General features: G+C 37.0%; 1 protein-coding gene across 1 annotated transcript in view; it reads right to left on the bottom strand.

Moving 5' to 3' along the window:
• The window catches only part of LOC106871941 (uncharacterized), a 101,902-nt gene that overhangs the window by 14,072 nt on the left and 74,248 nt on the right, over positions 1 to 13,582 (bottom strand). Inside the window, exons 10-11 of the mRNA XM_052975293.1 lie at positions 5,465 to 5,591; positions 4,838 to 5,017 (exon numbers count right to left, since the gene is read on the bottom strand). Of these exons, the coding sequence (XP_052831253.1) occupies positions 4,838 to 5,017; positions 5,465 to 5,591 (307 nt within the window). The remainder of the gene's footprint in view (positions 1 to 4,837; positions 5,018 to 5,464; positions 5,592 to 13,582) is intronic.

Here is a 13,582-nt window from a genome sequence, read left to right on the forward strand (position 1 = left end):
GTGTGTGTGTGTGTGTTCTTTTACTTGTTTCAGTCATTTGACTGCAGCCATGCTGGGGTACTGCCTTTAGTCAAGCAAATCTACCCCAGGACTTATTTTTTTGTAAGCCTAGTACTTATTCAATCAGTCTCTTTTGCCGAAATGCTAAGTTACAGGGATGTAAATACACCAGCATCGGTTGTCGAGCGAATTTGGGGGGAAAAACACAGACATAAACATATGTCTATGCATGCATCATCATCATAATTTAACATCTATCTTCCATGATGGCATGGGTTGGACTGTGTATGTATGTATAAAACTAATGAACTTTTCTGCCTGACTAGCTTTCAAATTCAGAATCCTTAAAATCCCAAAAATACATGCTGTGATTCAGAGAGGGGTCATGCCCCAAAGTTAAAAAAAGAAAAGAAATAGTCAACACTTTTTCAGAGTAGCTTCCAAAACATACATGCATACACAATTTTTTTTTTTTTTCTTTATGAATGACACACAACTATTTTCAAATTATCTTAATCTATTTCCCTGACACTATTTTAGTGTTTTTTTTTTCATCCCTCTATTACCTGATCCAGAGCAACTACATTGTGTTCATATCAGCTTGAACTTTCATTGCCTGTACTTTACTTTTGAGGGGTTTTTTTTTTGTTTTAGTTTCTTTCTTTCTTTTTTCACCCAAACATAACCTTTTACCTAATTTATGTATTTAGAAGTGGTGGGATTATAACAGCTTTTATTTGGTTAGTTCTTTAGAGTTTAACCTAATTCCATGAAACACCTACATTCTCAAATGTGTGTACACACATACATATAGCTTTTAATTCTCCTGTAAATATAGGTTAGTAAAAGTAAATTCAATTTCATTGAATTTTCTCAGATTTTATTGCTAAAATATTTTCAATATTTGTACATTCATAAAAGAGGGAACTTGCATATGCTAACATGAAAGGGAGGAGGCCATCAATTTTCCCATATATATTAACCCTTTAGTATTCAGGTTACACTGTCAAATTTAATGCTTATTTATTCACATTGTTTTGAATTAATCATGCATTATGTTGTAGTTTCAAGATTTCGATGAAGTGATAGCTTATTATTAGAATACTATTGTGGGGTATGTGTGAGAGGTGAGATCTAGCCATGTTGAACACAAAACAGGTAGAATATTTGACTCTGATATGGCTGGTTTCAATGCTAAAGGGTTAAATAGTTAACCATATATTTACTTGGCTATTAAACATATCTTTTAAAAATTCAGTTAAAACATGGCATTAGTGTAATGACCATAACTATAACCACCATTGTTGTTAACATCAGAGGAGATGGAGTAGAGGAGGAGATATAGATTCCTCAAATTGAAGAAAACCAAATGAAAAATAGAATGTAGAGTGGTTTTGGTCCAAGAGTTGAACTTATTAGTTGATCTACATAGAAATTAAACTAGTATCTAAGAGACAATGAACTGACTACATTAAAAATATACAAAAGACTAACTGGCTTAGCATACAACATAATACAGAAATCAATATCAGTGACCATGTTCAATAATGTCATCTCCACACAGCTCCTTAAATATTTGTGGAACTAGAAGTTTATTACGTAGATTTTGTAAATATGCATTATGCTCCTAATCCAGAGGATAATAGGAAGAACATGAATGGTTAAGTATAATGACAAAGGTAGAAACTGAAATCAGATTATGGTTTGGCTAGATTTCACATTACATTTCATCATTTCATGCAGTGTCTTCACTTCAAAGGTTTTAATCAATCCTATCTACTTCAGGAATTGTTTCAGTTTTGTAGTTATTTTATTGATTTATATTTACCAAATCACTAAGTTATGTATTTTGACAATTATAAATGCACCTGCGCACACACACACACACACACCACTTGACATTTTGTGTTGGTTTTTCTTCCCATAACTTAGTGGTTCAGTAAAACGAGAACTAATAGAATAAATACCTAACTTATAATAAGTACTGGGATCAGTTTGATCACTAAACCCATTAAGGTTGTGCCTCAGCATGGCTGCAGTCCAATAACTGAAAGAATAAAATACACATACACACACATAACAGCCTTTTTCACAGTTTCCATCTACCAAATTCTACTTAGAAGATATTAATCAACCCAAAGCAACAACAGAAGGCAATTGCCTAAGGTCCACTCAGTGGAATCAATATCAGGAGCCATGTAATCATAAAGCCATATTTATGCCTTTGCTGTTGTTGTTGTTGTTTTTTTAAGGGCTATTTATGGGTTAGAGACAAGGCAGCATGTATGAACCTCGTAAGAGTCTCTGAGACTAGTGTAAGAAAGAACACTAGAACACTAAACTTATCCTCACACAAGAGACCTGGTTGTAATACTTTTAACAGCATGGATTCCTACAAAATACACTCAAGGATCAGACAGTAGTGTTAAACTAGAAACTGTGCACTTGAATATTTAATAACAATGTGATATCCTTGCTGTTCAAAATGGTTTTAACTAAGAACCAAAATTATATTGCACACTCAGCTAGCTAATGTAGACTATAATTGATTTATTTTACTTGCTTTACTTTATGTGTCACATTTGCTATATATCTTATATACTGGGCAACTGCTAAGGTACTCTCACACTCAACACTTTAAAACATTGTTTTAATGTGTGTAAAAGTAGGCACCATGTTATTAGACATGATGTTAGTGGTGGTAGTTGGGGGAAGCCTAGCAAGAACAATAAAACTGAACAGAAAGACTGGAGGTCCAGGGTAGTGGCTGTGGTGTTCAGTGAATAACAGTAAAAGAAATGAAGAAATGATAAAACTAAGAGAACAGAAAAATTGAAAAATAAATGTAAAAAAAAACCCAACGAAGTTCATATGTAAAAGCAAGGAGGAGAATGGAAGGGGATGGGGAACAAGATTCTAAATTCCTTCAAGAGGAAATAGCAAAAATAACTCTGGTATGCTTTGTTTCATTCTAGAAAAAAGAAATACAATACCCACTTCATACAAACAAACAAGTAAACTTAATTTCTCCATCCATTCAGCTTTTCTTTCTTCATGAACCAGAATCCACCCAAAAAGCTACTTACTCAAACACAATTGTAAAACAATTCCCAAATGTTGATCTTAGTGGGTGTGTGGATAAGCAAACATCTGTCTGTCTGTCTCTCTCTCTCTATCTTTCTGTCTATCTTACACAGTGACACAAAATATTCTTAACATGGCTATCAACTAAAGGGAACCAAATTATCAATCATTTGTTCATACACCAGTGTAAAAGTTAAGTTTGAGATTAAATAGGCTTCCTTCTTGCATGTCTATAGAACAAAAGCATCTCTAATTTACAGCAGCATAAGCATTTTGAAAAGGGATACGCATGTAAAAGTTTGTAGATGAAAGAAAGAGGAAATATCTGGAGTTTCTAATTCGTCAACACACAAGCATTCTCACACATTCAGTTAGGCATTGTGGGCCTAATTCCCATGCTATAAATAGATCAAGACAGAGAGGTCACCAATCAACAGATGAAGCTGAAACATGAAACTAGACTAGTAACTCACTCTGTTTTAGTTTTGAACACACACACACACACACACACACAAACACACAATGGAGACTAGTCTGAGAAACAGAAGTAGTGCCCATAGTGTTATTTTAGAGTTGTCCGTGATTTAAAAAAATAGGGAAAGCTGAATCAGTTAATACTGTCCAGAAATGCAGCAAAATGAGACCAGAAAAAAATGACGGACACAGAAAGTTCTAGAAAATGATGGTTTTGAGAACATCATCTTGGTAGACATAACATAAATATAAACGGTAAGAGGCGTTTTTGATGGACCTTGTCAAATAGGTTTAGACGAACAACCAGTCATATCCATAACAAAAAAGACACTTTAGCAGATGGATGTGGCTGTACATATGAAGCTGGAATATTAACTGTTTTCTATTTCATGTTGTCATGTACCTACTATTTCATTTAGAAATGGAACAGAAAAGTTATCACATTCATAGCTATCTCAGTGACATTACTTTGTTTTATTGTTCTGATGTAGATATTTAAGCTAGTCACCTAATTTGGATATTAGAATGAATTGAGAAATCAGCATTATGCATTGAAAGCTCCAATACTGCACTATATTTCAGCAGAACTATATATATATATATATATATATATATATATACACACACACACACACACACACAGACAAATACAAGGCAATATTTTCCTATAACTAAACATGTTTTTCGTGGAAGACAGGAAACGAACAACATGATACATATAACATGTCATATTGTTCATTTACAAGTATTACACAATACTAAGTCAAGGAGACTTTTTGTCAACTAAATCCACTCACAACTTTAGTTGGCCCAGTGCTATAAGTAAAAGACACTTGCCCAAGGTACCACACTGTGGGTTGACCCTGCAACCACATGGCTGGGAAATTAAATCTCCTTCAAATCACAACCTACCATCTAAGAAAAATGGTTGCAGTGGATAATGTGGTCCATTATATAATATAGAATTCTACCACACTTGAAAAAGGAAGGCAATGTCATAGCAGAAATGGCTTTTATCATAGGTGTACTTGATCAGAGATGACTTTAGGGTAAACAACAACAACAACAGTAAAGTGTATTTCTCCATGGTCACTGCCAACAGCTAGGTGAACCAAGCCAGGGAAATTCTGTGAGGGATTTTATCAAGTGTTAGTGATAACATACAAGTAAGAACTAGTGAGACTTCATATTCCTGTAAGAATTTGAGTGCTGTGGTAATGCATATTCATCAATTCTTAATCCTAGAGTAAAAAGTAAAAAAGTTTGACATTTAACTTACATATGACTAATTTTTCAGAGTGTAATGTATTTATAGTTCTCAAATCTGTTGTTTTCATCATCAGTTGACTAAAAAACGTGGGATCATCAGAGTGGTTGTGCTTGACAAGGGTTTCGAGGGATTTCAGCAAAATATCTTGAATCTTTTTAATTTGTTCTTCATTTCTCAAGCCTGGACGGTCTGCAAATGAAGAAATAATAGATATGAAATTACAACAAACATACAAACAAAAAAAGAGAGGGAAACTAGGACTGAAGTAAAGTGTGCTCAAAAACTAATTGTGAATCAATTAGTAAAACTATTTATTGCTGACATATTAGCCTCAACTTTGCTTCTATGCATGTTTCATTTTGGGAAGACTTCTAACTGATAGCTTGATTATTGAAAAATAATGGTAAAATCTTCCTCATATTAAACTCCGCTGTCTTAAAGAAGGCATCACTGGATAACATATTACAGTTACCCCTAAAGAAATGCGTGGTCATAGATTTAATGCTTTTAATTTTAAGATCATTTAATTAAGCTTGCCTTTTTACTGTGTTTTTTTGTGTAAATGTAGAATAAACTTCAATATAGGATAGTGGATAAAAGAGCTCAGTAAACCATAATATAGAGCTGAGTACATACCATGTGAAAAAAGCACAACAGCAGAGAACAAGGCCAATTCATTTTCACTCAAGTTAAGCTTATTAAAATGGTTAGCAAAATCAAACATGGAATCCAAGAGAAAACCACGTGTACCACAGCCGTTCATCTGGAACAAAGAAAAAGACAAAACAAAATTGTAATGATATGATAAAATTTACAAATATGAAAAATGTTTTAGAAACATTGAAACTGTTTTAAAATATCTTATTACATTCATTCAATTGTGGTGGATTAACAGAATAATTAGAGTTATGGAAAAAATGCCATGTAGTATTCAATTCTGCCCCACTTATGATCCGAGTTCAAATCCTGTTGAGGTCAATTCTGATTTTCATTCCTCTTGTGTCAATAAGATAAAATACCAATCAAGTACTGGGAATGCATTTGTAGTCCTAAAATGTATCATAGATTTAAATAGAATTATAAGCATAATTGAAAAAAAAAAAAAACACAGCACAGCTGAAATTATTGCTCAGACAACTAACTATTAGCACTATAATCAAAACACAAGGAAGACTCAACAAAGTAGCTTGATTTGCTAGAAATAACAAAATCCTCCTCAAATCACACCCTACTATCACAAAAAGAAAAGAACACAGACATTATCATCATAGATGTACAAAATAGTTGCAGCTGAAATACTTGATCATACATCCGCTTGATCTGGATTGACCTAAAGCTAAACAATAAAAGAAAAACATCAGGAAGAAAGGGAGAGATATGGACTTAACTCAGCATAGATGGTAAATTTTGTTTTAGAATCTCAACCCAATTAACTTTGAGAGTCACATGGAGTTGAGTCAAGAGGCCTTTGCTATGCCTTACTACCTAAAGCTAAAAATTGTGTCATATCCTGCACTTGACTGTCAGTTGCCTTATTCATAACACTATAAATAAATACAATACATGGATACGATTTATTGTTGCAAGCAGTAGGACACTATACTATTAATAGTGTTGTGACTGAAGGCATTCTAGCCATAATCACACCATCTCTTTTATATTTATGAGGCTACATTATCAAATGCAATTTTTTCATTTTCTTTTAAAGACAGCTGTGGGTAAGGCAAAGGAATTTGGCTGTTATTTACAGCAGGTCGAATGACCACATGAGCTCTACCTATTTGCAAGAGTTATATCAGTTTGTAAGACTGGGCTCAAATTCTCCCCTTCAATCCCACTTGGCAAGAGCCCTACTTTTCCTACCAAGTTACTGCCCTTTATTTAAATGTATTGTGTTGGCCCAAATGTCTGTTCAGTTTTTATCAACACTAAACTTCAAGCATTCTAATAAATAGCTAACTTCAGTCTGTCCCTTGTACAAGTGCTCTCATTACATACTTAATACTACTACGTAGTTCAACACAAACTTGCGACAGGGCAAGCTGTATTTTATGTGCTAGGGATTGCCTTGAAGATGAAAAGCAAAAAATGGTCATTATCAACACAGCATGCTTTTTTATTTTAAAAAAGGCAAGAGAGCAGCAGAAACCTGCAGGAAGATAGTCACTGTGATGGACCATATGAAGCAAAAATGATGAAGGGGGAAATGTAGTGAATCACAACAAACAACTTCCAAAGCAGAAATTCAGCTGAAGGTTATGCTTTCAATTTGGTGATATCGAAAGGATGTCTTTTACAAGCTTCTTCCCACAGATAGGGCCATCAATTCAGATGTGTACTGTAACCAGCTGGACAAATCAACTGCAGTGATCCATCAGAAACATCCAACACCTGCTAATTGTAAAGGCATTGTCTTTCAAGACAACAATGAAAGACCACACACTTCTTTGTAGATGCGACAGAAGCTACTGGGGCTTGACTGGAAAGTTGTGTCACACCTTCCATATTTGCCTAACCTTGTGCCTTGAGATTTCCATCAATTTTCCTGGAAAAAATTTTTCGACAGTAAAGGCAAAAAATTCTTTGAGCAGGGAAGTCTGCTCACATGATGGCAGGAGATAGTGGAACAAAATGGCAATTATATCATTGAGTGAATAATTAATTTTGTGTTTTATTTTAATATCCACTTTTCCATGCTTGCATGGGTCAAACGAAATTTATTAAGGTAGATTTAAAAAAAAATAGATGCCCTTCCTATTGCCAACCCTCTTGTTTCCTTCCAAGCCAGGTTAATATTCCCGTGGCCTGATATTTTTTCACTGAAGTTTGTCATTTGTTTCCAATTTTCTGTGATGCTCATTTACAACTATTATGTAATGTCAACTGAAGGAGTCATAAACGCACCCATACACACACATGGTTTCTTTCACTTTCTCTCAACCAAATCCACTCATAAAGCTTTGGTAAACCCAGGGCTATAGTAGAAGACATTTGCCATGCAGAAGGACTGAACCCAAAACCGCATGGTTGTGAAGCAATCTTCTTAATCATAGCCATAACTGCACCTATATGTGTGTGCGTTGAAATCTATATGTTCAATTGTTTCTTCAGTAATATGTGTAGATATGGACGAATTTATGAAGAAACTAGGAATATATGTGTTATTGAGATAATAGATTCAGGGGCTAAAATATGTTCGGTGTGCATATATATATAGAGAGAGAGGGGGGAGAGAGAGAGAGAGAGAGAGAGAGAGAGAGAGAGAAAGAGAGAGAGAGAGAGTTGTCATTTTAGAGGCAGTTTTATACGATGCTGGATATAGTATGATAGATTTATAGGTAATTATGCAATAATAATTCAGTAGAGATGGTTAATTTGAAGTCACTAATACTGAGGTAGACAAGTGGAATGAATATGTAGATTAATAGGAGGGAGTTTAGGGTGTATTTTTCGAAAAATGCTAACACTACAATAATTAGAGGAAAAGAGGGAGTAATAGTAAAAGGAGAAACGGGCATACAGGAAATGTATGATTGTGAATATGTAAGAGGAAAAGGGAGAATGTGTATGAATGTAAACGAGAGGGAAGTATGAGCTGAGATTAAATGAGAGGGAGACGTGGAGAGAGAGAAAAGGGAGAGCTTGAACTAAAAACCGAGGGAGTTAAGAAGAAATAGGAAAGAGAGAAGGGAATGTGTTGGAATAGAAGAGGGTGCGGTGACGCACAAGTGTATTGGAACAGGCAGGGGTCATAAATATATAGGTATTCTGTATGCATACATAACACAATACGGGATTGGCTAGTGAAAAATATAGGGAAATGGTACTTAGGAATTGGGGTGGGAGGATAGATAGGGAGACACGACAGAGTGATTTAAGAGATGTAGGGCAACAACTGAAAGAGATTCGGAAATATGAGGAAAGTAAGAGAAATGAGCCAAAAAGGGAGCGAGACAAGTAAAAGAGGAAAGAAGGACGTGAGGAGCGGGTAAAGGTAAAAAATAGAGAAAATAAAGGGAAAGAGAAAGGAAATTGTGAAGAGAAAAGAGAGGGGGTTGAACGAAAAAGGAGGAAGCAGCAACAACAGGGGAGTAGTTGCTACTGCTGTTAGTAGTAGTAGTAGTAGTAGTAGTAGTAGACAAACATGCATAATAGCTTACAGGGAGCCCATGTAAGAAGCAGAGTACCACAACAGCATATCAGCAGTGGCAGCCAAAGCAGCACCGACTGCTGCTGCTGCCTGAGACGGCACAGCCGATGATTGCACCGGTAACTGGCGTGTGTGCATGTATGTATGTGTGTGTGCGTGAGCTGAAGCTGCTGCTGCTGCAGCCGTTGACGGCAGTGGCACAATAAGAAAACTGGGTCAGCTAAGGTTATATAGTTGCGAAAGAGGTTTATCATTGGCGGAGAAGTGTGTCTATCGATGTGCACTTGAGTCAGCAGCAGCAGTAAACAGCGACGCCAACACCGGCCTATCATCACCACTGCCATGATCGGCAGCAACAGCATTATTATCGCCATCATAATCAACAGCATCATCGCTGTAATCGTCAGGTCATTGACAACATGGATCGAACCAGCCAGTAGCAAAATGTCCTTTCGAAAGAGAGGGAAAATGTGAGGGTAGAAGAAAGAAGAAATAAAAGAGGAATGTGGCATGAAAGAGAGGAAAATAGTAGATGGGAAATAGAGGCATTGGGGGGGGGGGAAGAGACAGTGGATTGTTTTCTTCAAAAGATTTATTGATCTCCGTTGTTTATCCAACTTGAGATACGTTTACTCACTCTTTCACTCTCTGTTGTTCCCTATATATCGACACGCGTACTTCATTAGTCTCGTTCTCTCTCCCTCCTTATTGCTCGAATTTCTTTCTACACTCGTCAGCTTGTTTGTCTTTGTGTCGGTGTCCAGTTTTTACCGTCTCCCAGTGTCAGTCTGTCCGACTGAAAATATGTACTAAGTGGAGGACAGATATCTGCTCCCGCTCTCTCACATAATCTTTTAAATTTCTTGGCTCACGACATCAAGTATGCTAATACCAACTTTATTATTAATATTTTTTTACACAGCAGGCATTCTTGAGTATTCTGTCCCAGTTAATCTTATCACTGCCTATCTACCATCGTCCTTGTTATATATTTTGCCCCGTCCGTCTATTTTTGTTACAGCAGAATCGTTAGTGTCACAGAGCGAGAGAGAAAAATGCCTTTTAGTGTTTATTTACAGACGTGTATGTTCACAGTTCAAATCCTTTTGAGCTCAGCTTCGCGATTCATTCTTCCGAAGTTGATAAAGAACCGGTCAAGTACTAGGGGCGATATTTATTCCTGTAAAGCATTCTTGATATGAATGGGAGTCTGTCTACTGTATATTTCGTGTTATACTCGAAGTATTTCAATCCCTTCGTGTACGGCTGTTGGGGTTTTCTATTATTTTCTTTGTTTTTATATCTACCTGCTTATCCACTGCCCACCCCCTTTTGCCAGTCAGCCTGTTTGCTTATCCTTCTGTAGCTCATTTCTTTCTTACTCCCTTTTCTTCTATGCCAAGCATTACGTAGACAAGGGAAGGGGGACGTTCGCATATGCAAGTATGTATCTGAGTTTAACGTACACGCTTATTTAATCAAGTCTGTATATCTGTTCGTACGGTTGCGTACACATGCCCGTATATAATAGATACGTGTGAAGGTGGGCAAGACACACGAATGTGTGCTTAAGGCTAATAGTGCACTTGTTTGAGCAAGGAAACTGAAAGTCTGCTACCATCCCACATCCTCGTGTTTTCTATACATTAGAAAATTAAACAAGGGAAGGTTGAGGAGTAGGAAAGGGCAAGAGAAAAAAAGGATACACAGCAATCTACACACAAACAGATACAGCTAAATAAAATATAGATAGGTTAGTTATATCGTTACAGTTTTTATATAGATATACAAAAAACAAAATGTAACTGATATTAGATACACTGATGTGTGTGTGTGCGCGCGCGCTCGCGTCCTAAGGCAAGGGCGTGCGCATTGAGTGCAGGCTTTTCTACTACTTGAGTTACATTCACGTCGGGTATGCCTTATATATGTATATATATATATCGTTAACGCTTGACTGGTATTTCATTGTATCAGTCCCGGAAATGCGAAAAGCGAGGCTGACTTGCGCGAGATTTGAACCCAGAAAGTAAAGGGCTGTAACTAAAATACCAACAAGCAATCTGTCCGACTTCAGCTTTCGCACATTTACATTATAACTTTGTATGTTTGAATATACACACACACACACACACACTCAAGCACGCGCGGCAATTTTAAGAAATGTGTGCGCGTGCGTGTGTATGTCTGCGCGCGCGCGCCCCATTTAACGGTTGCCCCTGTTGCTTCTCAGCATTTTTAATATATACTCCCATTGCTGTAGCTATGTGTCAGTCAGTCAGTAGGACAGACACTCACTGTGTAAAGTGTACTTGCAGAGGGAATATGACTGATCAATGCCTCTCTTTCTGTCTCTTTCTCTTTCCACCAGGAATGAGGTAAAGAGAAGGAAGGTAAGGTTGTGGTGACGACCGACCAATAGAAGTGGGAGAAGAAGAATGACTATGTGTGTGTGTATGTATGTATGTATGTGTATATATATGTCTATGTATACATACACACACACACACACATACATTATACAGCATGCAGAGAGAAGAGAGAGAGAAAAGAAATGATATAGATGTAAGAAATTTCAAGTGACGATGGCGGCGGCGGCAGCAGCGAGGAATGCCGGGGCGTTTATAGAGAGAGACTACGGAAGTGTGTGTGTGTGTGTGTGTGTCGACAAAGAAGCAACCAGACAGACAGACAGACACTACGATTTCTTTTTCAGGAAATTAGAAAACAGCTTAAAGTTTGCCCTTCGGTTGAAATCTAAACAACTCCAGTTTGCGATTCCTAATCGCAGTTATTTCATTTATACTATATAATGTCTTCCGAAATTAAATCAGACGCCTCACTTTCATTTTCTCTTTTAACATTTAAAAAATAAACAAATAAAAAATGAGCGTCATCGTTCTGCAAGGTTAACTCTGTGGCGAATCGAATCCGTGACCTGATTCCGAACTTCAGTTGTAGCAACAAAACTTGCATCACTTCCTGTGCTGTCTATCAAGACAAACAACTACAATGGCTTTTTTTTCTATTTTGCTGAAGAGCAAAGGGAGTTGAAATATTAGACATTCTACTCAGCAAGGCAACTGAACTAACTTATTCGACGTTCTGCAAAGTCTTTTACGTAAAAAGAGCTTGCAGGATTGCCCACTTTTCCCCTTTTTTTTTTTTTTTCGAAACAAAATATAAATTATTTAAAAAAAAAAAGAAATCCTCTCTGCTATGTGAAGAGGTATGAGAAAAAAAATGTCATTTTTCTGTAACTTTCACACCGAATTTAAAGCGAGGTTGAATTTTTCTTTCTTAATATTAATGATAGCATTAAAGCATTTATTTATATACCGCAGACATACTTTCAAGGGATTACTCGAAACGGGTCTAAATATTCTACGTAAATTATACTTGTTTGTGTATGCCTCTCTCTCTTTCTCTTATAAAAACAACAAAAGTCAAAAGGACGTACACAGTAAATATATCAGGTTGGCGCAGTTAAAGAAAGAAAAAAAAGAGGGTATGTGTGACGTTTCGAGCATGGCTCTTCGTCGGAAAGAGGAAAGGTCCAGAGAGAAGGAAAAGAATAGTCAGAGAAAACACACATATACGCATACACACATGGAAGAGATTATATAGTTTCACATAGTAAGGGAAAATAGAAAGGGCTATAAGATGATGTTGAAAACAAGTGAGTAACCAAATCTTTCAGAGAAACGGATGCATGTACCCGAAGCAAAAAAAAAAAAAACCTACTTGAACGAATAGGAAAGCGGGCCGAAAGGGAATTGGTGAATGTGTCACTGTGTAAATAAATAACTGAATAAACCATGTCACCCAGCAGTAGACATCAAAGTATCATCCAGTGGGGCCATGCCAATCTTGTTCCAGCAGGAAAAAGACTACTTATATCAAGAAAACACCATTGCACCAACTCCTCCCCCTTAAAAATAAGTAGCACTCAACTAGAAACCTCACAGTCGCACAAAACGTAGGACTTCAATATCACCGAGGACTCGCCTGGCGAAAGTACATGGTGCATCCAAAGAGACACCCTCCTCTTCAGATTCAGAAAATATTTCAGTCTCATCAATTACTGACACTTTACAAAGCTTACACGAGGCCTACAACAGAGTACTAACCCCTACATCAGGGACAATGCTGCTGCATTGTCTACATTCTAGACACCAAGCGAAGGCCAGTCGGCCGACAGGTATACAAATACAAACAGTCTCTGGCCCATAAGAAGTGCTGTCTGCATTTCCACCACCATGCTAATAGTTTCTGTTCCAGGAAGATGGCTGTCTCCTGACCGCCCCGCTTGGGCAATCCTGAGTCACTCGTCTCACCCCTCTCATCAACCATGTTGCGTTCAACACCCAAGCCCAGGCTCTGCAGTACAGTATCCACTATACTTTGTCCTTCTTACTAAGGACATTGTCCCACTGAAATCTTTTTCCTTGCTCATATCTTTCATGCAAATTTTAATTTGGAACAGTTTAAGTGGAAGACAAAAAGGCGTTAACCTCGCCGATCGCACAAGGACTGCGAAGGCCATCGTCACTGACTGCTCCTTCCTCCAGACCCAGCAAGTAATACACACACACACAGACATA

The sequence above is a fragment of the Octopus bimaculoides genome, chromosome 21 (assembly GCF_001194135.2).
Source record: "Octopus bimaculoides isolate UCB-OBI-ISO-001 chromosome 21, ASM119413v2, whole genome shotgun sequence".
Taxonomy (NCBI): domain Eukaryota; kingdom Metazoa; phylum Mollusca; class Cephalopoda; order Octopoda; family Octopodidae; genus Octopus; species Octopus bimaculoides.